The following is a 24,499-nucleotide window of genomic DNA, read 5'->3' as shown; positions in this document are numbered from 1 at the left end:
TCCTCCTTCCGTTCTCTCGGCGAACAGAAAATCTCGGCCGTGAAATGGCATGGCAGCCCATTGCAAAAGGCCCGCCCGAGGATACCCGGAAAGACGCGCCAAAAAAGAAAAAACTGGTCAAATCAAGCAAGGGCTCTCTTTCTCTCCAAGAAATTGCGCGAGTAGCCTATCCGTAGAGGAGACCTCGCCTCCCACGAGGAGGACCGAATGAAGCTTTTCAAAAATTTGCGAGTGAAGAAAAGATGAAGAATTGCAAGAGCTCTTGAAGAACGATGCCGGTAGTTTATTACCCTGATAGGGGACAGCTGTGGAACCAGTTGTGGAACAGTGGGCAGGGGTGGCAAAGGTTCACCCGTCTTGGGGTCTTTGCCGATAGGTCCACATGTAGACTATGTGGCTGGGAATATAGTGGCGGGATGATTCTAGAAGTTGTTTCCTGAGGGATAGCCCAGCCTGCCGTGATCCCCGAAAGAATTTCTGACCGGATTGGGCACAAGACATCATTAGTCGCAGCTGCCGCAGTAGATGCTACTCGAGTAGTCAATTCTTTGTACGAGTACCAGGTATTTAGTCTAAAGAGGAGAGAGAACCCTTTCTTTTCAGACTCATACATTGTTTGTTACATATCAGTATCCCGTGCTCAGCACTTTGAATCCAACGGGACTCGAGTCCGGCTTGCAAGTGATAAATTATCGGTCGTGCAACCGGACTGAAGAAGAACGGACCCCACCAGGAAAAACAGATCACGCGACCTTATCTCCTTGATAAAGCGTCTTGGCATCCTCCGGGGGGAACTGTGGGTGGGGAAGGGTTTCACTGATTGGGTAGTCGGAGATGCGAAAATTCCTAGGTACCACCGCGTCATTGAGGCTCGGCGGGGGGGGGGGGCAATCTCAGAGCTTTTCCATTCTGTTTCTCATTCGTGCTTTTCTGGATTAATCACGGAACACGTTGCACTTTTACCGCCTCTTGATGGCGAACCGGAGGACTGGATTGAGTAGGTTTCAGGCAGACTTTGGGCAACTGCGCTCGAGTACCGCTTAACTTGTCTGGGAGTGGAACTATGGACCCAGCTCAGCTCAGATTGAGGCTAAAGCCTAACTTTTGACAAAGCTGCTAGTACGAGTATCGGCACAGTGCGCTACTCGTACCGGTGCTCGAGTACCGGTAGTGATTGGGCGGAAGAGGACTTCACGCTGGTTGAGCGCCGGTAACTCATGCCTCTCTCCCTACGGATTGTCTGTTAGGAATGCAGCTCACAGTGCCGGTTCTGGTGTCCCCCCACGTCGTGTGATGGGTTTTTGAGTTTTTGTCATAATTCTACCCATTATACTTCGTACGCGTGTTTTTGGATTCCCCTGCGATATGCAGTATACGAAATGCAGACCGCAAATACCCACGGATGGTGGTGATGTCTCACACCAACTTATGCCCAGAGATATGATATAGGCTCTACGGAGCTGGAGGCAACCGCACGACAACTCTGGGACCGATTCAAACATTTTTGATGCGTCATTTGTGTCGCTTCAAGTCACAAACCCTGCATCTACCGTAGCTGGCAGTGCGATGGTAATATATATGCGGGGTATTGATCACGGAAATCAATGATTATCATACGGAATTTCATAAATCTCTCCTCGAAAATGTACCCATACTGTACTGTGCAGTGGACGGGGGCAGACGGATGAGGGATGCGCCGATAGTTTGTAGGATAAGTAAATTTAGTTACTGTACTCGAGTACGAATAGGTTTGACGAGCGATCATCGTTCTCCATCAGTACAAGCTCAATTCAGTGGTGATCAGTTGGCAGATACTTGCCTGTCTTGTCGAACGCTTGTAACTGCCAAGTACCGATACCGTACAAACCTTGCAAACTGTACTGTACAAGTAGTGGAGCAAACTTGGTGCATGGAGCGAGAACGATGAACCATGATCTATTCGCCAATATTTGTGAGAGTCCGAGGACATTTTTGTGATGATGCTTCCAAGAGAATAACTGAGCACTGATTCTGACTTCCTGTGTGGTTGTTCACACCCATCATGCAGTTGGGCGAGCAGGGATGAAGGAACATCCCTCCCAAACACCCAATGGTATTTCCCACCCGGCACATGGTCTACAGCAGAAGGTCGCTCCCAGAGAATGGAGGATGTGCCTGCGCGTCCTCCGCTCTCTACAAACTATAAAGACTCACCCATCTCACGAGTTTTCCAATTCTTTCACTACCTCCACCTCTCTCTGCCACCCACACATCCTTTGATCCATTCCTAACTTTATTCACCTTTTCCACCCTTTCTCAACGCTTCTCAATCGTTTCTATTGAATGGTCAATCCCAATTCACTTTCCGCTCCGCTCCCCTCAACCCCCACGACCGCCCTACAGCACGGCTCTGGCGTCACTCACTCCATTGCTGCGGAGGAGGGCTGTGATGACCCCCCACCTATATTTTCGCCTCCTGTCGGTAACGCGGCAGGAGGCGTCCCTTCTCACCATCCGGACACAAGTCCAACAAACAATGGTCAGGGCGATGTCTCGGATTCTTGCCCCTACTTAACTACCCGCGGCGAACCTAGCCACCCCCAAACCACTACTACCGAGAACTTTCAGGGCAGTCGGGTCTACGATTACGGCTCACCACCAATCAGTTCCGGCGGGATTCCCTCGCCACCCATGGTAACTCAAAGTCCTGTTTATTCTAACACAAGAAGCGGGCAGAGCTCTACAACAGCTGTTGATACACTCGCCGGGGATGAAACCCCTCCGGCCGATAAGGCAGCTCCACATGCAGCCACTCCATGCGCTCTTGCTTCGCTCTACAGCGTTGACATGAGCTCTGGATTGACCGCAAAGGAGGCAGCGGAGAGATTGTCCCGAGATGGGCCAAACAAGCTTACTGATACCGGGGGTATTACCTGGTGGAGTGTGCTTGTAAGGCAGGTTTCAAACAGCTTGACATTGGTAAGATTCAACCCCTGAAGCCTAAAGGGCATTTTTTGCTTCTCTCTTTTGCTATTTTCACCCCAATTGGGGTCTCGAACGTTTTGAATACACTTCTCTAGTTGCCGAGATTTGTTTTCATCCTGTATTTAGCCCAATCCCCCGGAGAAGAGACTAATCCGAGAGCCCCAATTTCCCTAACCCCCCCCCCCCCCCACACCCGAGCAGCTTATCAGTGCATGTTATGCACAGAAAATCAGTCATTATTGGAAAGAGCAGGATGAAAATAATAATATTGAGCATTCATTCGTTTTTTATCAACCACGGAGGTTTACCCCCGAGCTCGTCAAAACTTTTTGTCTTGTGTCCATCAATGTCTTTTTGAAGGGAAATTGCCCATCGGCGCGTGGGGGGGAACTGTGTTGCGCCGAGAAATGTATACTCATGATTTTTCCTTTTCTCTTATTGTCTTTCTTTTTCGTTCATTAGAGAGAGGACAAAATCCAAACTCATGAATCACTCCTACATTTGTTGCGCATTGCTTGATTTGTTTCTTTCCGACCCGGAGATGGAAACGAGATCAATCGAGAGTGTGCTCTCCTCGTCTAAGATCAAACGGAAACCGGAAGCCCAACCAACAACACAGCAGCTTAGCTAACAAATGGTTATCTGACGGGGTGTAGGTTCTTGTGATTGCCATGGCAGCTTCTTACGGGATGCTTGACTTTATCGAGGGATCCGTCATCTCGGCTGTCATTCTTTTAAACATTGTCATTGGGTTCGCTCAGGATTATCGTGCTGAGAAAACCATGCAATCCCTCCATTCCCTCTCAGCTCCCATCGCAACAGTCGTCCGCAACAATGGACGCATCGAAAAGGTTAAAGCCGAAGAAATTGTTGCTGGTGATATAGTCCGTGTATCCGTTGGTGATGTCGTCCCGGCAGATCTCAGACTTTTCGAAGGAATGAACTTTGAAACAAATGAAGCTCTTCTTACGGGTGAGAGTTTACCAATTGCCAAGACCCCACTCTTGACCCTCCCCCACGCCGATTACCCATTGGGGGACCGTACCAATATGGCCTACTCCTCCTCCACTGTCACTAAGGGACGCGCCGTTGGAATTGTTGTGGCAACCGGAATGAACTCGGAAGTTGGAAGAATTGCCGAGTTGCTCCGTGGAAATAAACGAGATGAGGGCGAATCATTCATTACAAGAACCTGGGGTAGGGCTAAGATGACCATGAAAAATGTCCTTGGTCTTGTTGGAACCCCATTACAGGTTAAGTTGAGTAAATTTGCCCTACTCTTATTCGGCCTTGCTGTCTTGTTGGCTATAATTGTCTTTTCTGCAAATAAGGTACTACTCCACTTTCCTTGTGGGTCAAGAACCTGTATTGACGTGTGAGCCATAGTGGAAAATCAATGATGAAGTCCTGATCTACGGTATTTGTGTAGCTGTGGCCGTCATTCCTGAATCTCTTATCGCGGTCCTCACAATCACCATGGCTGTCGGTACTAAAACTATGGCCAAAGGCCATGTGATTGTCCGAAAGATGCAGGCCTTGGAAGCTGTCGGTGGTGTCACAAACATCTGCTCGGATAAGACCGGTACACTCACGCAAGGCAAGATGATTGCTCGTAAGGCATTTGTTCCTGGATTGGCCGATGTAGTCAGTATTCAAGATACCTCAGCTCCCTTTGACCCTACTAGCGGGATCGCGACCATTGGAGATACGGTTGTTGATGGGGATATGGTTGAGAAATCAAAACCCTTGGAGCGATTCTTGGATGCTATCGCCCTTTGCAACTTATCTGTTATACGTAGGAATGACGACCTGGCCATGTCTTCTGAAAAGCCTACTGACAATTGGACCGCGTCGGGGGAACCTACTGAAATTTCATTACAGGTTCTTGCCACGAGATTTGGACGTGGAAAGCCTTCTCTCATTGATAGTGGAAACTGGGATCTCTTGGCTGAACATCCTTTCGACTCTACCGTTAAACGCATGACAGTTATCTATAAGAATATACACACCAACACCGTCGAGGCATTTATGAAGGGAGCCGGGGAAGTCGTTATTCCAAATCTCAACATCCCAGGGGAGGAGAAAGAAGAAATCTTGAACAGAATTGAACGCCTTGCTGGGGAGGGACTTCGTGTCCTTTGCGTGGCGCAGAAGACTCTTCCCTCTAGTGCAACGTGCGATACCGGCAACCGTGCCGCCGTGGAATCACAGATGAACTTCCTTGGGTTGGTTGGCCTCTACGACCCGCCGAGATTGGAAACTTTCGAGGCCGTCCGCAAGTGTAAGGTTGCAGGTGTCAAAGTCCACATGTTAACCGGAGATCATATTCGAACAGCGGCGGCGATCGCCCATGAGGTCGGAATCATTTCTCCTGCTATGCCTGCCGCCCAGGCCGCTACCATGGTTATGACTGCTGGCCAATTTGATGCCCTTAGCGAAGACGAGATTGATAAGCTAGAGGCTTTGCCTTTGGTAATCGCTCGTTGCTCCCCAACCACCAAAGTCAGAATGGTTGAAGCTTTGCATAGGCGCGGTGCCTTCTGTGTTATGACTGGTGATGGTGTCAATGATTCTCCTGCGCTCAAGCGGGCTGATGTCGGAATTGCAATGGGTCTCAGTGGCAGCGATGTCGCCAAAGACGCTAGTGATCTCGTTTTAACTGATGATAACTTTGCCAGTATCGTTCGCGCAGTTGAGGAAGGCAGAAGGTTGTTTGATAACATCCAAAAGGTAGGCTTATTCGCTTCTTGGCTGCCCGCACTTTACCTTTTTTTAACATTGTCCTAGTTTATCATGCATCTTCTCATTTCGAATATCTCGCAAGTTGTCTTACTGTTGATTGGTCTCGCTTTCGCGGACAGAAACGGTGTTTCCGTATTTCCTCTCAGTCCTTTGGAGATTTTGTGGGTCAACATGATCACCAGCTCCTTCTTGGCATTAGGACTTGGGCTTGAGGAAGCTCAGCCCGATATCATGCTACGACCCCCTCATGATCTGAGGCAGGGTGTTTTCACCTGGGAGGTTATCATCGATAAGATGATTTATGGTATCACCATGGGAACCCTCTGCCTTATAAGTTTTATTATTGTCGCTTACGGGCACGGCGACGGTGATCTCGGTTACGACTGTAACCATGCCTACAACAGCTCTTGCGGCAACGTCTTCCGTGCGCGCGCTACCGTATTTGCTGTATTGTCCTTCCTCTTACTCCTTACAGCTTGGGAAGTCAAGCATTTTTCCCGCTCCTTGTTCAACCTCGACCCTGCCCGCCATAAAGGACCTCTCAGCATTTTCCACACTCTCTGGTATAACCAGTTCTTGTTTTGGGCTGTCTTTGCCGGCTTCACCATCACCTTCCCTGTCATCTATATTCCAACTTTCAACACTGCCGTCTTCAAGCACATGGCCATCACTTGGGAATGGGGTGTTGTTCTTGGCTGCTCAGTTGCTTATTTGTTGGTTGTGGAGAGTTGGAAGGGGATCAAGAGGTGGAGGGGTATAGGTAGTGGCGTATTTGCCGGCAGGACGGAGGTACGGCTCGAGAATGGATTGGAGGCTGTGTCCGGGGTTACAAGCGGGAGGACAAGTCGCAGTGGAACGATTGTCGAAGCGGAAGAGAGAAAAGGTTAGGATTGATGAATCCACGGATGCTGTGGAAAAATCTTTACACGTTAGGTTTGTGATGTGGTATGAGTGATGCTGGAGTGCTGGAATGCTGGATGACGAGAGGTGATGCCTTTTCATTTTTTTATACCTTAGCTAGCTCATATTTTTCCTTGGTTTTGTAGCTACTTTTGCTTTCAAAAATAAAGTACGTATACATATATGACGTCTTGCTAAATTTGGGTTGTGATGATTGTTCTGACTACCGGTAAGTGCTTGTTTGGATTTTTGTCTTGGAACTGTATTCGAGTACAGTGGACTATCGTATGTTGTGAACTCACTTGATGAGAGGCTCGGGGGCGGGGTTTTGTGCCCTTTCCCAATGAGCTCAACTCTACATAATATCACTGATGCACGAAATCTTGACGTTGAAACATCCAAACCATACTTCTGTTCACAGCCCCCCCACCTGCCTTCAGCACAGGAGGCCCAGGATCGGGGCCTACCGCTACTTGATATTCCAGTGAATTGTAGGCGTGGCCTGTCAACCTACCGGAACCGCCATCTCAAGACTCAGCCAAGACACCCATCCCCGAGGATTTACAAAGGGGAGCCATCAAGAGTATCTCAAATGCCGGATGGAAGTATGCTGAATACCCGCTTTTGAGACCTTGCCATCGCTAGGTAGTTCCATAGTGGGATACAAGTTAACCCGCTGAACTTCGGTAACGATGGAGGCACGGATGCTGACTGTCTCGCTCCAACGCTCACGTCTCTCACCAACACTTACCGTATGATTTAAAAGAAATCTCCCTCCTTCGCTGAGCACCCGCCGCTGCAGACCCCTCAAATTCCCCACAAATATTCCCGGGCCCCGGGGAAGTTTTGCCTCTCTGCGCGGGTGTTTGTGAAGTGCGCTGGAGCCAGTTGAGGAGGGCTGACCCGGTGAGAGACGGATTGGGGAGGTCAAGCTGAGGGTGATACAGTAGTTGGTTTGCGCTGTGCGAAGTGCTCGGGAACGATATTTTGTACTATAATACCTGTGTTTGTTCCTGTTTTTGGAATGTGGGGTGCGTTGAGGTCTCTATCTACTGAGTTGGCTTACGGTGCCAGACCTGCATCCCGCTACGCTTGTGAGTTTGCGGGTGAACGTGGAGTGTGGATGTTGTTTGTTTCACCAGATCATAACCGTTATGTTCCCTATCCGGCCAGACGCACTACGTACAACATTCACCAAATTTTTCTCGCGATATCCTACCAGGCTTCACATGGCGGATAGATCTATCGGCCGCACTCGTGGACGGAGCCACAAGCCACTCGGACGCCCCCCTCTCGGGCGGATTCTGATTCGCCGATTTCTTATGATGTTGAGGAAATCACCCATTGGCCCTCTCAGTTGCGACCTTTTATCAAATCTACAAGCATCTAGGGAGGTACTTGTACCAAATTCACCACAGGGAAGTTTCATCGAGTGAGAGTTTGTGGCTCTGCTACCGGCTTGTGGGTTTTTATTGGGAGGGGTTTTGTGCCGGCAATAGGGGTTCTCGAACAGGGTTGTTAAGATAACCCTGCGGGCGGGCGGGGTTCACTTGGAGGTATTGGAGGTAGGATGTGTTAGAGGATGATAATTGAAGAAGAACGTAGATTTACTGATGCGTTGTGGGGGATACTGGATTCGCTCCATCGGGGGGGGGGTTAGATGGATGCGGATATTTTGCCCCAGGTAAAATATCTGCCAATATGAACGTTTCTTAATGCTGGCCTTTCGACAGGGGAGAACCGTGTGTCCGGGTATGGTAACGCAGTACGTAATTGCCACATCTAGTAAGCAAGGGCAAATGAAAGATAAACGAAGGATCTGCGATCGGTCAAGAACCGCAAAAGTACTAGTGTACCCGTGCACCTTTGGCCCCGCACGTCCGCCGCTGTCCCCGCTGCAGTCCGGCAATTAATTTAAACTCTTGGATAGCCATAATTGTCGGAAAGTGATTAAAAATCAAACAAAAGTATACCGCGACATAGTGCCAATCGGGAGTGCTTTAGAAAGAAACAATTATTGATCCTGCATGCCTTCAATAGAATAGTGTACTCGAGCACATAGCCTCAATTACTTGTGGTTAATCTTCTGACTTATTGTGTAGTCTCTTTACATGGCCCGGGTGGGGAAGTAGAAAACATATTATCGCAGAGGCGAGTACGGACAGATTTTTTACGTTTCGGAAATGTTTTTGGCACCCTACTGAACAAGTACATCAGTCCTCCTCAAGGACACCCTCTTGGATCAGGTGGCGCCGAGTTGCGGCATTGATCGACCTGCGCAAAGCATCAAAACGGAGATGTAGAGTATCGGCTTCACCCCATACCTGATTTGCAAGATTCTCAAACTCACCACCGAGTATATCCCCCAGCGCTAGCATTAGCTTCTGGGTTCCATGGCATCATGGTGGCAGAAATAGAGTCTACATTCCACACATTAGTAGAGTAAAAACGGACCCATAATCGTGATAAATGTTACCTCTTTTCGACCATCCTTCTTCACAATACTATCCCTGAGGTGCCAGACTTCCACAAACCCATTTCGTATCTCCGAGGCGCTCGAGTTTGATTACTATCACTTTCAAAATTTTTCCCTCACTGCCCTCGAGGAGCAGCTTCACGTCTTCCTTCAGGTCGCCATACGGTTCCGCGTAACCGAACTCGAATACGATCGAGGGCCAAAAGCGTTGTCCTGGTACAAGCGCAATATCCGGGGCCTCGGTTCTGCACAGGTGTAAGAGTCATGTTTGGATAAGAATTATAAGAGTAGAGAATAGGACCCACATATTCTCATATTCGCCAGAGAATCCCTTAAGCTGTCCTTCAGCGATTAGATCAATATCTCCTCTGTCAAACGCCCCCTTTTCTATTCCCTCCGCAATCGATTCACTTGCCCGAGCTGATACTGAAGTCAGTGTTCCCAACCGTCCAGTCCGGACGGGGCAGATGGTGGTGCATGGGAGGATGCCCGGGACAGACTGCCAGGCCATGCGGGTGTTTCAAGATGGCTAATACCGTAAGCGAGATGGCTACAGGTGACTGCCAGTGACGGCCGGGCCCTGCGAATGACGCTCGGAAGATCCCATTTGTACCAAGACTGCAGGGCCCGGGTGTCAACCCCTAGGATCGCCGTCTCTACGGAAGACGGACGCCATGCCCTGCCGTCCTTACCCACCCTGCCCGGGACGCCCGGGACGGTCGGGAACACTGGATACCATCCCATGCATCTGGGTAGCTATATTCACCGTCAATTGCTTAATTGCTGGTCGATAGGTGTACCTATAGGAGATTGTCAATATCTAATAGCCAATGACCGGTTGGATTCTTACGCTCGGGCTCTGATCAACTTTTCTGATCTCGGGAATTCTTCTGCAGGAATACCTACAACAAGATATTCGTCCCGCAAGAGAACACCTGACAGCTCATCTGGTGTCATCACAGCTAGTGGATTATGAGAATTTGTAGTAATAGGGAGGACGATAGACAGGAAAGCAAGGGTGAATCGGGCGGGGGTGTCGCGGCCGATTTATTTGCACAAGAATGGAGGAGCAAACACAACGTGCTGCGTTGATATGTGCACCGCTTGTTTGGAGGTTCTGTTAGAGTTCAAGTGCTTACAGTTTGTATGTTACACTCGATGCTCACACAGCGTTTTACGGCTAGTGTAACAACCAAAACTTGAAAGCTGTATGATACCTCTGCAAACATCTGGGGTGGGTTTTGCCACCACCAAGTAGGAGGACAAAATACAAGATTGGAGAATTTTGTGAGGTTCAACCGAGCAGTGGTGTTCTCTCGGTGCAAATTGCAAGGTTCAAGCTCACAGAATGAGGTTCTAAAAACACTAGGTTGGACCTTTTGGTCTGACCTGTTTCCGCAAACTTGTTGCTTGCAACCCCAGAGTAACATCTTAACTCTACTCATCAGCATACTATTTGTAATCACATTCGCCATTCCACTGCTTGCCTCCCCCAACCCGCCGTCTCATGGAGTTCAAAATCTACCATCACTCACACCCGTACTTTCAATACCTGTCCACTCAACCTTCTACACTGTAACAACCCTTCAAGAAGGGCAGCAGTTACAGAATGCCAAACCTTATACCCATACCGGTATCAAGAGAGAACCGGATAGGAATGGCAGCAATGTGCCATTGAGCTGTAAAGCAATTAACATTAAATTGTAAAGCTCCGTTGACAGACAATGATATATTAAGCCATGAAAAATTGTGTTGAGCCACAAGTTATGTTGAGCTGGCATGCACTCTCTAGAGTGCCCCAGGTCGTGAGCGAGCGAACGACCAAGGGTGGTGGTGGCTAGCTACAACCTTGGCACGAGTACCGATGCGGGAGGAAAAATTGCAGGATAATAATTATTATATTATCATTGCCGAATAATATTTCTTGAGGGTTTCAAAAGGCTTGGCCTGGCCGCCTGCGAACATTGGACAAAACGAAACAGAGTACAAGGTGGGGAAAGCGAAGTTTCATCTACATGGCCACCGCCGAGTTTGTCTCGAAATGTGCCCCCTCAGTTCTGCGGCTCTCCCTAGCATGCTGGCTTATATGGTTCCAGTCCAAAAGCTGTTCCTTTTCTTAACTACTTCTTTGGGCGATCATTATCAGTAGAATCAAGCCACGATCACCGCATCTCACTCGCTCCAACTTGATATCTTTCTTTGCCGCCCTTGGTGCCTGCCAGGTCGAGGGCCTTTTTGTGTGAGGTAGATATAGTGCAGCTCGCCTTGGTCGCTTCGAATTTTTCTCACTCTGCGTGCGATTAATGGATTGGTGGGGATTAGGGAGAGAAATTTCGGGGTAGCTGAATAGGCCACAAAGCATCCGATGTATGTATCCTATGCATGTATCCTATGTCACTATCCGATCATGCTCTTTCTATGCTCTAGAACCACGGAGAAGAAGCAATAAAACTATGAGAATATCCCGTGAGATGGAAGGCTATGAGAAAAGAGAATGCCGGAGTTGAAGAAGGTATGACGATAGAGTTGAGGGAATGGGGGGGGGGGAGACATGAGAAAGAACCACAAGGAAACTTGTGATGAAAATGCCTTTAGAATTCAAAAGATGTGATTGTATGACAGATCACCACCCAACCCAACAGATAACCGAGCACCTATCAAACCCTGCAGGGCTTATAGAGTCATGGCACGTCTTTCCCATCTCTGCCCAAGGGCGTTCCTGTGTATGGTATCATAAGTTAAAAGAAGGATCACGGCTGGCAGTCCATCCGATCTGTCCCAAAGATGGGTGGACTGCGGAACTCGGAATACCGCATCCCCTCCATAAGGCTGGCAACTCCGGAAACCAAGCGAAACAAATCGAGCCTTAAAGAAGGGCACTATCATACGTTAAAATGTTGTGATTCTCCGTGATTCTATCATAGAAAATTAAGAAGCATCCTGATTCCTAAAACCGGTACCCTATGCCGGCTAGCATAAACGGCGAAGCACACCAGACAAACTAACCTATCCTTAATTAATTATCATAGAATGCGAATGAAACAACACCCACAGCCCTCTGCCAACCCGCATAGAGCGCATATGTAGGACAAACCAAGCCAGAAACCCAAAACCTGATAGCCAAAGGCAATAGAAATGGGAATTGAGGAACAAAACCAACACATGGGGTGTTTGGCTGCCGGTATTTGATTTGAAATTGCGATTTGAGAGCATGTCCCAGCAACCTTAACTTAAATTATCACTATGATACTATTAATCTCATTCCGGCTTAGAATTATGGATAATAAGCTAAGTTAAAGCTGTCAAGACACCATCTCAAATCACGATCCCAAAATCAAATTGCAGCAGTCAAACACCACCGAGATCCTACACTTATGATATCAGCATGGGAATTTAATTTTTTTTTTAAAAAAAAAAACAATCATTTGGCATGTGCCTAACCATCCACAATAGACACGACAGCCCAACAGTTTATACAAAATTCAATATGTGTACCGGCCGAGCGCATACCAGCTCATGATAAAAACAGGCGATAAAAGAGAAAAGAAAAAAATGGGTTGGAACTTACTGACAAAGGCAACCCCAACATTCCAATGAAGTGTTTGATTATTGTGGGTGTCATACTATTTTCCCAACTCATGAGCGGGCAAAGACCCTATCGCAAGGTTGAATGCTTCTTTGTCCCTAACATGATACTGGAACGTGGACTGCGCAAAGCCAACACAAGTAAACACACAGAATTGTTTAGAAGGTGCTGGCCAATATGTCGCACACAGCGTAATTCTAGTGGAACTAGGCAGAAAGGTGACTGTGAGATACGACACGGAAGTATAACATGACTTAGGGTCGGGCTTAATGACCAGGATAAGATTGCCTATAACTAAGGGACCATCCCACCTCTTAGTTGAGAAGCATACAAGCTCCCACCACCACCGACTCAATAACCAGCTATCGAACACAAACACCCACGAATAAGACCACGAACTCAAGACCAAATGGCTGAACCTCACGAACAACAGACAAATACCGCCCCGCAGTCCCACTCCAACCAATCCATCCCCCGTCCGGATGTGGATATGGATCAATCTTCCAACGTTCCCAATCGGCCATCGGTTGACCAAGGCGATACGATTGCTTCCAAACTTCAAGACCTTCTACAATCTATCAAGCGAGTTGAAGATAAGATCGACCGAGGGGTCTGCCGAATTGAAGAAAGGGTCGAGCGAGTTGAAGAAAGGGTCAAGCGAATTGAAGAAAGGGTCGAGCGAATTGAAGAAAGGGTCAAGCGAGTTGAAGAAAAGTTCAAGCAAGTTGAGCTGGATTGCCCGAGATTTGCAGAAAGGGTGGAGCAAAAATTCCAGCAATCTGGTGAAAGGATGGAGCAAATATACCTGCGATTGGAACAAGTGGTACAGTTTTGGGGAAAGGTTGAGGCAGAGGGTAAGCAATCGAGACAAGATATCAACAATATCTTTAAGGAGTAAGTAGATCTTCGGCTTTTTAGTTTGGATGATATTCCTTCTAATGTCTAAACATTTCTAGCTTGGACTTCATGCCAATTAGGATTCACAATAGTCGTGCCCCCGAGAATGCGAAATTGAGATACCCACGCCATATAATACCCGCCTATCCCCCTTTGCCGTACTCTATTCAGGAACTCGCACATATGACTGGTTGATCCCCCGATCCAAGTGCTGCTATACAATGCTAACAGATCAGTAGATGGCCAGCGCCAAGCCGTTGCGACCTATTTGGAACTTCCTGCACTCCCAGAATATGCGACTGAGAGTGAGAGGTGGATGCAGCTGGTACGATACTTGGGAGAACCTTTGGTCTATGAAACTGTGGGTATCTAGATACTCATCCGCTGTGGGATAGACACTCAGATGCCATTTGGTTGCGTCACAGAGGTCATGTATTCTGCCAAGAGGATGTTTTTTCATTTGCTCGATGGGTGTCTGATTTGATTTATCCTGCAACGAACAAGTATACACTATTTTTGCACTGTTAGTTCTGATCCGGTTTTTCAGGTTAGTTAGGCAGCAGCTCATCGGAGCGAATTACAAGTCTTTCTTATTTCTACTTTTTTATTTTATTTTTACTTTTTTATTCCATCAATAAAGGTCAACAATTTCATTTTTGGTTGATCGGGGTTTCCAACAAAAGGTGTGATTTAGCCCTCGGGCCAAATGGCTCTCTCGGAGAAGAACGGATGGGAGGATAGTGGGTGTGCTCCATGTAAAATGTGATACTTCTCCTGGAAGCAGAGCAACAAAGATTACCCATCATCACACCAATTTTCATTGTGACCCCTTTTTGAGGACTGTATTAAAGAATCCTAAGTTGGCCAGGACAGAGACACTCCCCACGGGAATAACCTGAAGAGTTGGGCTGCGGTTGAGGGCTTTCTACGAAGTATCTCCACCATTTGAGAGAGGGATAAAATAACCATCCGCTACAAGAGCATATATCTAGTATCCCATCACATATTTCTGGAGACCTGCCAAATTCGGGTATTGGGTTCGAAAAAGGAATTGGCTCCGAAACGGAACTAAGGAAGATTTGCCACGATGCTATCATAAAAAAAATAGAGTCCAGGTCTCAGGCATGGGGCGCATACAGATCGTGTCTGATGATACTATCTATTGGACAATACTGTACGGTAGAAGCTCAAACGGTCGGCCCGAGTGGGGTGTCATTTCAGCTGCCTCTTGTGGTAGCGCTTGCCCTTTACGTTGGGCGCGAAATTTCTTTAGACTATGATAATAATATTATTATGATGATGATACTCACAACGCACACATCAGTCATGAGGCGAAGGGAGCAACAACAAACCTAACCCTAACACGCAGAATGTCATTTCCACATGTTTTGCTAACCAAGCAACGTGGATACCGCCTTGTACTGTACATACAAAAATTATGTATCATACCAATCGACTAACAGCCGGTCCTACATATCAAACACTACTGGCGAAAACACATCCGACATCTCCCGCGAAGCCAATAGCCCCACGATATGGCAATACCTCAGTCAAACATACCCCCGGTCATACCCTGCTACCCTCACCTCAGCACGAGACCGGAGCATGAGGACTGAAGAAACTGGGATGTTGGCAATCACTCGGCTCATGTGGGCTTAACACGACGGAATGTGATGAAGGATTTGGCATACACTGGAAGCACGCCGTAGAGATCTACATAACCCATGAGGGATAAAAGGAGGCCTGTTCCTCCTTTGTCAAGTTGTTTTCATCCATCGTCGTTTCCACCTCTCTCGCTACTCCGTCGTCCGTATCATACCTGGCTTACTTACTAGTCATTTGATTCTCTACCCGTTTTTCCCTTCCTCTTTTTGCTCGCAGGGCTATTTCTGCTCCATTCCTTTATTGCCGTATCGTTGAGCGAAGTGTCCAAACCGATGTCCGCAAACCTTGCTGTTGAAAGCTCAACGCCGTAAAGGGTTGAGAGGCCCACCTTTTGCTATGTCTTCCGTCCCTTTTCCAGAGTAGACAATCCTCAACCCGTATCCCAAGGCCCACTAATCCGGGTCACTACGAGATACTTGTCAAATACTGGGTTTCGTTGCCATTAACTGCCCGGCCCACTCCCTTCCGTTCTCGCACGGTACCCTCACGAAGCGAGAGCTAGGTCCTTTCTCGCGTCACGGAATAATGCACTGCCCACTCCAAGTTTCGATTTGGATCCAAATTTCGGAAGCAGTTCTACTATGTTATTGTGGTAGCCGGCTGGATGGTAATAAACATAGCCCCGGACCCAGCCCGTGATTGGCGTACTTCTTATAGGGGCTCGGGAAGATCCGGAGTTTGGAACAAAATCCTGGATCACGGACTATTCTCACAGGGAAAACGATTTTTTCTAGATTCCTTGATCAGCACTCCTCAAGTGAAATGGAATTTGCACTTGGGACCAGACAAATGCGAATGGGGGAATGGCTTTTCACAGTATTTTACCCCCCCGCGCAGCTTGTCGGTGACTGATCACTTGCTGAATGAGCAGAGCCCCCCTCTCTAACTTCCCGTTATTTTACACAAGAAATAATTGCCGCGAGGGTGTATGGCACTTTTGGAAAGTCGCCCAGCATACCCGATTCTCCCGGGTATAGCTCTGTGAGGGGTTCCTTATATTTCCGAGGCCGTACCGATTCGCGGGCTTTATTGATGCTTCGTGGTGGTGAGTTGAATGTTTTTTCTTGATTTGTTTTTTTATGATAGTTGATGGCGTATTTGGTTTGGTTGATTTGCTCGATAGAGTCTCAGCCTTTGCACCCCTGTATCCTTACGGGTTCGGACATGTAATAGTGGTGGAAGATCAATGGTTCCGTCTATAGGAGCAGCGAAGGGGCAAAAACATTATATATCCTTCTCTTAGCGCCGTCGTTAAAAGGGAAATTTGCCTACTGCAATCACAGATCATCACTCGAGAAACTCGATACGTGTAATTTCCTGACCAGACCGAACGGTTAATCGGTCGAATTACGTATTCCGAGGCCACGCGATATTGAACATAAGCCCTAAAAAGACTTGACCAGTGTGAATAATAGCTGAAACGATGACCTGTCTGTCACTCTCACGTTAGTTTACCCGGGCAAATACAAGGCAGCTAGCCAACGTCCTCGGCGCGATACACATTCCCATCACTTCCCCTCTCTGGATATTCACCGCAAATCCATTCCCCAAGCCCATTACATACTCCAAACGCCCATTCTCCCCCCCCCCCGTAGTAACAAGCGTAAGTGAGACGATGATACCCCCCAATATAGCAACTATAATAGCTTGCGCACCCGCCCGGACTCCGAGTGCGAGCACCACGAAGAAGAGGCAAAAACATTAGCAGAGCATCCGAGGAGTGTCGCCAAACGGGTGGGCCCTGGAGAGGCGTGGCCCTTTTTTAGCTTTTACGGACACCATCACGCACAGCACCCTTCCGCGCAGCTTCTCTGTGGGTAGAGTACTCGCATTCCTTTTGCGCTCGCAATTGAAGGAACTATTTCCCGTTTGGGTAACTATGGTGTCAGAAGTGAGGGGGGAAGTATGTAACCCCCCCCCCCCTTGCTACAAAGTAACTTGTATGCAAGCGTAGGACCTCTCTAGTGGTTTTTTCCCAAATGAGTCTACTGTACAATAGTTGATTGTCGTTTGCCGATTAAAGGGATCGAAGTGAGGGGGGCAGCACACTTCCCGCCCACGGCTTCTAGTGCTGTGTGATAGTCTACCGCAGCGTTGTCAGCGGGTTAGGTAAGGAGTTGGCAATAGGGTACGGTAATTGTTGGATGTGGCCCGAGGCAAAAATACTCGTACAACCTCCCCCGCATTCCATGTGGTAACTTTATAGGCCAAGAGCTAACTCTTTGGAATTTTTTGTACAGATCTCGTGAATCACGGCATCCAATGTACTGAGTACATCCCGGGATCCAGCGCGTGCACTACGGGGGCCCGGCCCGGATAGTAACCGTAGTGCAGTGCAGCGCCGTAAGGACTCGAACACGGGTAGACTGCTCGTGTCTATCCCTTAGTCTCTGTGTATATTTCGTAGCCCTCTAGCGTGGCTAATGGTCTTGTATTAGTCCAAGATCTTTAGCAGAGGTAGTATGGCCGGGAGCTCATGACGTGACATGGCAAGTAGATAGTATTTAAGGTACCTCCAATATCGGAATATTCTAGTGAGCTAGAAGATAAACATGCCAGATAAGACCGTGTCCGTAAAGTCCTCATACCATTCATTGCGCAGCAGGAGCAATACCTATTTACAACGGCACCGCACGGTAAAGTACCGTATGATGCAGCCAGAACCTGCTATGTGGTTGTTTTCGGATATGCCTCTTGGGACATTGTAAAATTTTACCACAATTCGATTCTTACCGAACAATAGAAAGATAGGACTGGCGAAACATTTCCAAGGGCCGGCAGTATCGTACTTGGAAAGGTATGTACAGTACAGTACCGTACAGAAACTTGGCGGACGCGGCTATGTTACCGGCAGGATGTCGGAATTGCCCCACTCAAGTGCACAAGGGGAGAGACACCGCAAACCCAGCCCTCAGTTGGGACAGAAACAAATGGAAGATTATTATCACGTCCTAGCACATTTACTCTCTACCGGTATGATATTCGGGTTTTTTCGAGGTGGAGAGAACCAGCGATATCGAACGAAGAGAGAGAGGGCGTAAGGGTTCAGGCATAAAAAGTTGCACGGCGCAGGGTTGTCGATATAATACAGATATTGGTCAAAATTGGTGGATCGCCGGGACCAGTCTCGTGTGCAAGAGAGGACCTTGACAGAGCCTCTTTTTTGTGTGTGTTGACAAATCTATCATAATATTTACTCCAACGGGAGGGGGGCACAGCGAGAACTGGTGCGTGGTAAGCAGGGGTATTTGGGAGGTAAAAAGAAAAAAAGAAAGAAAAAAAGTGAATTCGCCAAGGTACCGTAGGGAAACGAAAAAACAATACCGGTACTCGTACTGGTATCTTATTATCATACTTGTACCAGTTGCTGGTCCCCCCTTGTTCGTCAATGGCCGGTATGCAATGTTTCCCGATGCTCTAAAGCAGGGTCGGCAAACAAGGATAAATGAAATTTATTGAGATCCCTATCGAGCACGCGGCAGAACGGGTACCGGCTCACAAAATGCTCTGAACCACGGTCCAAAATCTCACAACCCATCGATAGCTAGGATAAATTTATGATATTAAGCATATCCCATGAAGGGCGGGCCAATAGATGGTGGGTGCTCGCTTCCCCGGCCGGGGGCAACATTGTACAAGTACCGGTACCGGTTCTCGTGGACCTCCTGCGTCAATATACCGGTACTCGTACTGTATGTTTCTTCATAGTGCGGGCGCACCCCAATTCATCAGCCAGCCAGCCAGTCACCAATCCTAGCCATCAGTCATCCGCGGAGGAATACAGCGCCGTGCCATACAACCTCCCTCCCCACTTGCCGGTTCAGTTCATCCAATCCAACCAAACCATAGTCTACTCGTGCGAATACCTTCAGGCTACAGCTCTCCTCCCCCGCCGCCCCCGCTCCCCGATGCAATAAAGCCAAACCAAGCCAAAAAAAAAAAAAAAAAGAGGCCAGAGCCTCGTATCCATCACATACCGGCACCCGTATCATATTACTGGCCGGCCAGCGGAGAAATGTTACTGCAGCAGGAAATGCATCTCGTACCTAGCACAGTTACTCGAGCGCTCGTAATGGGGTGGCGTTTGGGAATGCAACTGCCATCGAATACGTACCACCTATACCCTTGCGGAAAGGCCGAAATTTGGTGATGCAAGTATGCACTAGCGGCGTGTTCACAAACTTCAACCAACTACGGTAACTGTACGGGCACATACCCGTCTCATGCTACGAGCGAGCCGGGCTCTCAGACCCTTCAGCCCTGCACACTCGCTCAGCCAGTTCCTCTACTCGAGTACCGTATGCGTCATCAGATTTCTGCGAAACGCGCCAATTCCTAGAGTACTGTAGAGTAGGGAAAGAAAAAAGTGCGGCGTCAGGGCATCTTCTACTGTAATGCGGCCTCGGTGATCTAGTGTGTGTTGTCCGTTCGCGTCAAAGTGGGGAAAGGTATGATGATAGACTAAGCGAAAATGGGACGCGTCGGAGGCGGACTTAGGATGGGATTCCGAGGGGGGAGGCTTGGGGTGATTTGCTATGATTGACGGAGAGATATAAGCAGACCTCTGGGTGGATAATTCGGGGTTTAGCATCTTTATTTCGTGGCCGATTGAAATGCTCCGAGATGATGACGGCGGTGTGTACTGTACTAGTACTGTACTGTACTGGACTCGAGTATGATATAGGGGGTCAAATATGGTGGGAGGCCATGGAGACTTTGTATGAGTGCCGCAGTAGCACTAGCCAGCGCAAGGAACTCGTCCACATGCTTTTACTTTCAATTAAGACCCGATACTTGTACCATGTCGTAGAATAGCATGAGATATCGAAATATAGTTCTTGGGGGAGGATCATCGGTGTGGTGGAGTGCGGTACTGGTGAAGAAACACCAATACCGTATAAGCGAAAGAGCCTCTACGCCAATTATTTCAAAAAGGTACTATACCGATAACTCGCAAGGAACTCGGCGGTTGATTGCTACTCGAGTATCATACTTTTAGTGTGAAAAGAGCGACTGGCGATGTCCCCTCCCAGGGAACCGTACCCACATCTTGCCGGGGGAGGGAGAAGGAGAAGAAAAGAGAAAACATAAAAAAACAACATCACTTCCGACAGAGAACGTACGTATTCCGACTATGATAAGCTAACTAAGACTACACGCTTACACATTTCCAACTTCCTTGACATCAACTTCGGGCAATAGGACAAGAGAGAAAAAATAATAATACCAAACTCCATTCCAAAAAAGAAAGAAATCATGCTCAAGAGCTACACAAAAAAAAAAACAAGCAAGAAGGAATAAGTAAATAAGAATCCCATCCATAGCAAAGTGTGATAATACATGAGTATGGCCAAAAATGGAAAAAAATGGAACACAGGGTTATTAGGGCCATGGGTACACAGAGCGTCACGGTTTCAATGAATGTATGAAAGGCACCGTGGGGTATCATCAAGATTCCTCGTTGGTATAGGAACAAGGGGGAGGGAAGGGGAGGGGAGTGAATCATTAGTTGGTCTGCTGGACCTATCGATCGTCCTATTACTGATAATTCAAAAGGGGAAGAGAGACATGATGAAAAGTGTTTGATAAAAACAAGGGATTGAAGTGACGGTAAACTTAAAAAGTCAGGGTTAAGGGTCGTAGATAGGCAGGTGATAGGAACGGAGGCGTGATATTGGGGAGTGAAGAACCGCAGGATTTGGAAACAAAAGCAGACGAAAATAATCTCAAGGGGGCAAACAAAAAAGAACAAGAAACACAAATCCAAGATAATAGTGCTACTCTTTCACATAAACCCCCAACCACACCTTAGCTTTCCCTATCCACACCGTCCCATCCAATCCGATCCCCAGTACGCCCAGACAAATCATTTTTTTCCCGGCAAACAAGATTTTTCAACATTTATTGGATCCCATGGGTGAGACGTCGGTCTACCTAACGCTCCCATTGACTCGAGCCCAGTAACGTACATTCCCGACGGCGGTTTCTTCGTTCCCCTCCTCTCGTGATACGCCTAAACAATCTGTGTCGAGGACCCGTCGCCTCGACTCGTCGGCCTGCACTTTTGGCTTCCCATTCGGTATTCTTGGCTTTAGGCCATTGGTTCGCCCGCTGCTCATGTAGGCAGTGGAATTTGCTCCTTTCTGGGGAATTGTTGCGGTAATATTTCCCTTTTGCTCTGGTATAATACCATCTTTCTCGGGTTCCTCTGCAGCTTTCTCGCGGGATGAAGCGTAGCGGGCTGATACGTCGCCGCCAGTCCATTGAGTTCCAAGCCAACGATCCCAGCAGATGAAGAAAGGTTGTGAGAAGTTTGTCTACCGGGTCGGTTAGTATTCTGCGCCAGCGGGAGAAAGGAGACAACACACCTTGATGCCCCAGCCTTGGTGGTGCACATCATGGTACCCTGCGTTGTTCCAGAAAAAGTACTGCAGGGGATCGAAAGGCAAGGCGTATCCACAATGATCGTCAACCGTCTTCATGGTCGAAAATGTGAAAAAGGTCATAGCGCCGCGGATTCTAAGACCTGATATCTTGTAGGCGATTCCTGCTCCAATCGTGTCCATGAGGAGACCTTCGAATGGATGGTTGTAGAGAGCGCCGAACGCGTAAGGAACATAAAGGCGATGATGACGAGAGTGAAAGGTTTCTAGGTTGTAGGGTTGCCATGTTAGTTTAAACCATCATAAGACTCCCTTTCTTGTCATGATGCGTGTAAGAGCGCTTACTGTAAAGCCATTTAACCTCGTGCATGAGCCTGTGCAAGAAGTACTGCCATGTGTCCATGATGAAGATTGCAACCCAGAAGCGAGCAGCAGGCAAAAGATACCAGTAGACAATTTCCACGAGTTTGTATCTCCAGTCTCCCATCTCCGGCGAGGAACCCGCTTGTCCGTTCAAACCCAACACTCCCATCAACCCTGCTAGCACTTTATTGCCACCGATCAAGTTGATCCCCGCGGTCACCTTCTCTTCCAGCGCAAGGCCGTCAATACCCACAGTTGCAAGACCGCGTAGAACCCATCGCTCGACTGAAACAAACTTCGAATACAAGCCCATTATCTCCCACCATTCCCCTCCAATCATTTCCTCTGGCTCCGACACACCGATGGCAAGCCCCACGATGGTTTGTATGATCTGTTGCACTATTACATCCCGCACTACCTCACGGCGAGTTACGTGGTTTCTTTTGAGGACTTCTTCGGGTGTGTGTAGGCGGTACGAAGCAAGGAGATCATGGACATCGAGAAAGTGGAAGAAAAGAGAGAGAGCCCAATAAGCGGCTATAGGCAGAATAACAAGAACAATTGAGTCTGGCACCCCCGAGATGAGAGGCGGAAGAGGCCTCAAGAATGAGGCGGGAGGGGAAGGAGAGGTAGTTGAATTCGTCAAGTTCATCTATGCAGTGCGACTGTTATTTTTTGTTGAAAATGGTAGTTTTTTTTATTATTCTTCCTTCCCAATTGTTGTTGTGTTTGGTTCGACGAAATGTACACTGGATGGTTGACGTCGGGGGTTTGTGTTGTTATGGGCGGCTCAATTGAGGCGGAATAAAGGAGCGACAAAGATTTGAGAGGAGAAAGTAAGGGAGGAGGAGGGGGATGCTGAAAAGGAACAAACAGGCAGAAAAGTTCTCGTTCCAGTGAGTGACTCTGGAGAGTGAAAGTGCTCGGTGATGGGATGGGGGGCTTAGGTCGCGTGAGAGTGGCGACAAAAATGAATGAGGTCCCTTTTGAAGATTCTCAAGTGGGAGATTGGCGAGGAATAAGATGACAATTTGGTGTGATGGAGCTGCCTTGCTGGAATGCTCAGAGTGACACCGGAGAACGTGGATCCGGGTGGTTGTGGCCTCCGATGCTACTTTGGGGGGGTGTGAGTGGTGAGAGAGTGTTGTTTTATCTGATGGTCGGATAAAGGAGCACAAGGACTGAGCCTGAGTAATCATTTAGGGCTTCCGATTATTAATTTCTTCCTCAATTGTTCAAGTAACGGTACCCGTACTCGGATGGACGGGGTGCAGCAAGTGTGTACTCGAGTAGTCTACTCGCCAATTCAAAAAGTACGGTACAGTACGATATCAGGATACAGAGAAAACAACTTGGCGCCAAGTGAAAATTATTATCCGGTATACCCGACACATCATACTGCCAGCTCCGTATCTCATCGTTGCGAACGAGCCGCTAACGTACGGTATGATGAGCACCAAGTCAGTTTTTTATTTCCGGATACGGTACTTTATGAATTGGCGAGTACCCCGTCTGTCTCATCACTAACCTCCATACCCGAGCACGGTATTGTGTTGAGGATGGAACATAAATGCATCGAACTCTGTGATATCCTAGGGGAACAGATATTAACCTTTCTAACGCCATATTCCTCCTTTTCTCAAAACCCTGTATTTTTCCTAGCCCGGAGGCCTAGAGCTGTCGACATTGGAATTGCATGTCAAAACCTAATTAGGCTTAGCATCATATCATTTTCACCGTCTCTCGCTGCATGCTGACTTGCTCTAGGAGCGGAAAAGGGCACCTTAGGGTACCGTGGAGGCCGACCTAAGCAATATGTGGCCTTCCAACATCAACCCCACTTCACCCCTCTCTACATATTCTTCGTCTCCATTTCTCCCCACCAAACACCCCCAAATTCGAACTCTCTGATCCTCAGCTTTAGAGATGATTATTTACAAGGTGGGTTAGAAATTCTCAAAATCTCGCATTTCGTGTTGCCCTTGGCGAAGTTTGCCGTTTGTGGGGCAATTTTCAATGCTCCGCCGGTTAAATTTTTTTCTCTCTTTCGACCGAACTTCACCGCCCCTCCTATTGACAGACAATTCGATGGATGGTTAACGTACTTGTTATTTTTCAAACAGGATGTTATCAGCGGCGACGAGATGATCTCTGATGCCTTTGACATGACCCTCGTTCATGATGTTGTGTACGAGGTGAACTGCTCGATGATCACGGTCAGGAAGGGTGCCGACGTTGGTTTGTTACACACATACCGTGGCTTTTACCTCCTTAGTAGCAGAAAACTTACAGGGTTATAGATATTGGTGCGAACGCTTCAACTGAGGAGGACGCTGAGGTGGTCGAGGATGGACAGGAGGTTGTTAATAACATTGTCCACTCCTTTCGCCTCGTCCAGACGGGTTTTGACTTCAATAGTTATATGGTTCATATAAAGGGTACGGTTCACTTTCGGTGGTCTTTTGTTTTGATTTTCTAACATCTCTGTTTATAGCCTACCTGAAGAAAAGTCAGGAGCACCTC

General features: G+C 48.0%; 3 protein-coding genes; 2 read left to right on the top strand and 1 right to left on the bottom strand.

Annotated features, from left to right (window-relative positions):
- The first annotated feature begins 2,247 nt into the window (after positions 1-2,247).
- GSTUM_00008991001 (uncharacterized protein) lies at positions 2,248-6,788 on the top strand. XM_002840423.2 has 6 exons: positions 2,248-2,958; positions 3,621-4,295; positions 4,351-4,576; positions 4,670-4,692; positions 4,876-5,694; positions 5,752-6,788. Exons 1-6 carry the CDS (start codon positions 2,323-2,325, stop codon positions 6,592-6,594), a joined length of 3,222 nt encoding a protein of 1,073 aa, XP_002840469.1. The 5' UTR covers positions 2,248-2,322; the 3' UTR covers positions 6,595-6,788.
- A 13,558-nt stretch (positions 6,789-20,346) lies between these two features.
- GSTUM_00008990001 (uncharacterized protein) lies at positions 20,347-22,981 on the bottom strand. XM_002840422.2 has 4 exons: positions 22,269-22,981; positions 21,959-22,100; positions 21,599-21,879; positions 20,347-21,547 (listed from the first exon to the last, which is right to left on the bottom strand). Exons 1-4 carry the CDS (start codon positions 22,626-22,628, stop codon positions 21,161-21,163), a joined length of 1,170 nt encoding a protein of 389 aa, XP_002840468.1. The 5' UTR covers positions 22,629-22,981; the 3' UTR covers positions 20,347-21,160.
- Positions 22,982-23,805: 824 nt separating this feature from the next.
- GSTUM_00008989001 (uncharacterized protein) overlaps positions 23,806-24,499 on the top strand; it is a 1,291-nt gene continuing 597 nt past the window's right edge. The window contains exons 1-4 of the mRNA XM_002840421.2: positions 23,806-23,917; positions 24,100-24,214; positions 24,277-24,414; positions 24,471-24,499. The exon at positions 24,471-24,499 is cut by the window's right edge and continues 154 nt beyond it. Of these exons, the coding sequence (XP_002840467.1) occupies positions 23,903-23,917; positions 24,100-24,214; positions 24,277-24,414; positions 24,471-24,499 (297 nt within the window). The 5' untranslated portion in view covers positions 23,806-23,902.

The sequence above is a fragment of the Tuber melanosporum genome, assembly GCF_000151645.1.
Source record: "Tuber melanosporum whole genome shotgun sequence assembly, scaffold_50, strain Mel28".
NCBI lineage: Eukaryota > Fungi > Ascomycota > Pezizomycetes > Pezizales > Tuberaceae > Tuber > Tuber melanosporum.
Note: the sequence above shows the minus strand (reverse complement) of the source record. Positions and strands in the feature narration are given on the sequence as shown.

Bases quoted from the DNA above. Each gene is read 5' to 3' on its own strand.
- GSTUM_00008990001 (XM_002840422.2), bottom strand. From the start codon at position 22,628: ATGAACTTGACGAATTCAACTACCTCTCCTTCCCCTCCCGCCTCATTC. The intron at 22,101-22,268 runs GTTTCAGTCGAG...TCCTCGCCGGAG, and splicing joins TGGGCTTGTATTCGAAGTTT to ATGGGAGACTGGAGATACAA. The intron at 21,548-21,598 runs GTGTGTTGTCTC...CCGACCCGGTAG, and splicing joins ACCAAGGCTGGGGCATCAAG to ACAAACTTCTCACAACCTTT.
- GSTUM_00008991001 (XM_002840423.2), top strand. From the start codon at position 2,323: ATGGTCAATCCCAATTCACTTTCCGCTCCGCTCCCCTCAACCCCCACG. The intron at 4,577-4,669 runs GTAAGGCATTTG...CGACCATTGGAG, and splicing joins GCAAGGCAAGATGATTGCTC to ATACGGTTGTTGATGGGGAT. The intron at 5,695-5,751 runs GTAGGCTTATTC...ACATTGTCCTAG, and splicing joins TGTTTGATAACATCCAAAAG to TTTATCATGCATCTTCTCAT.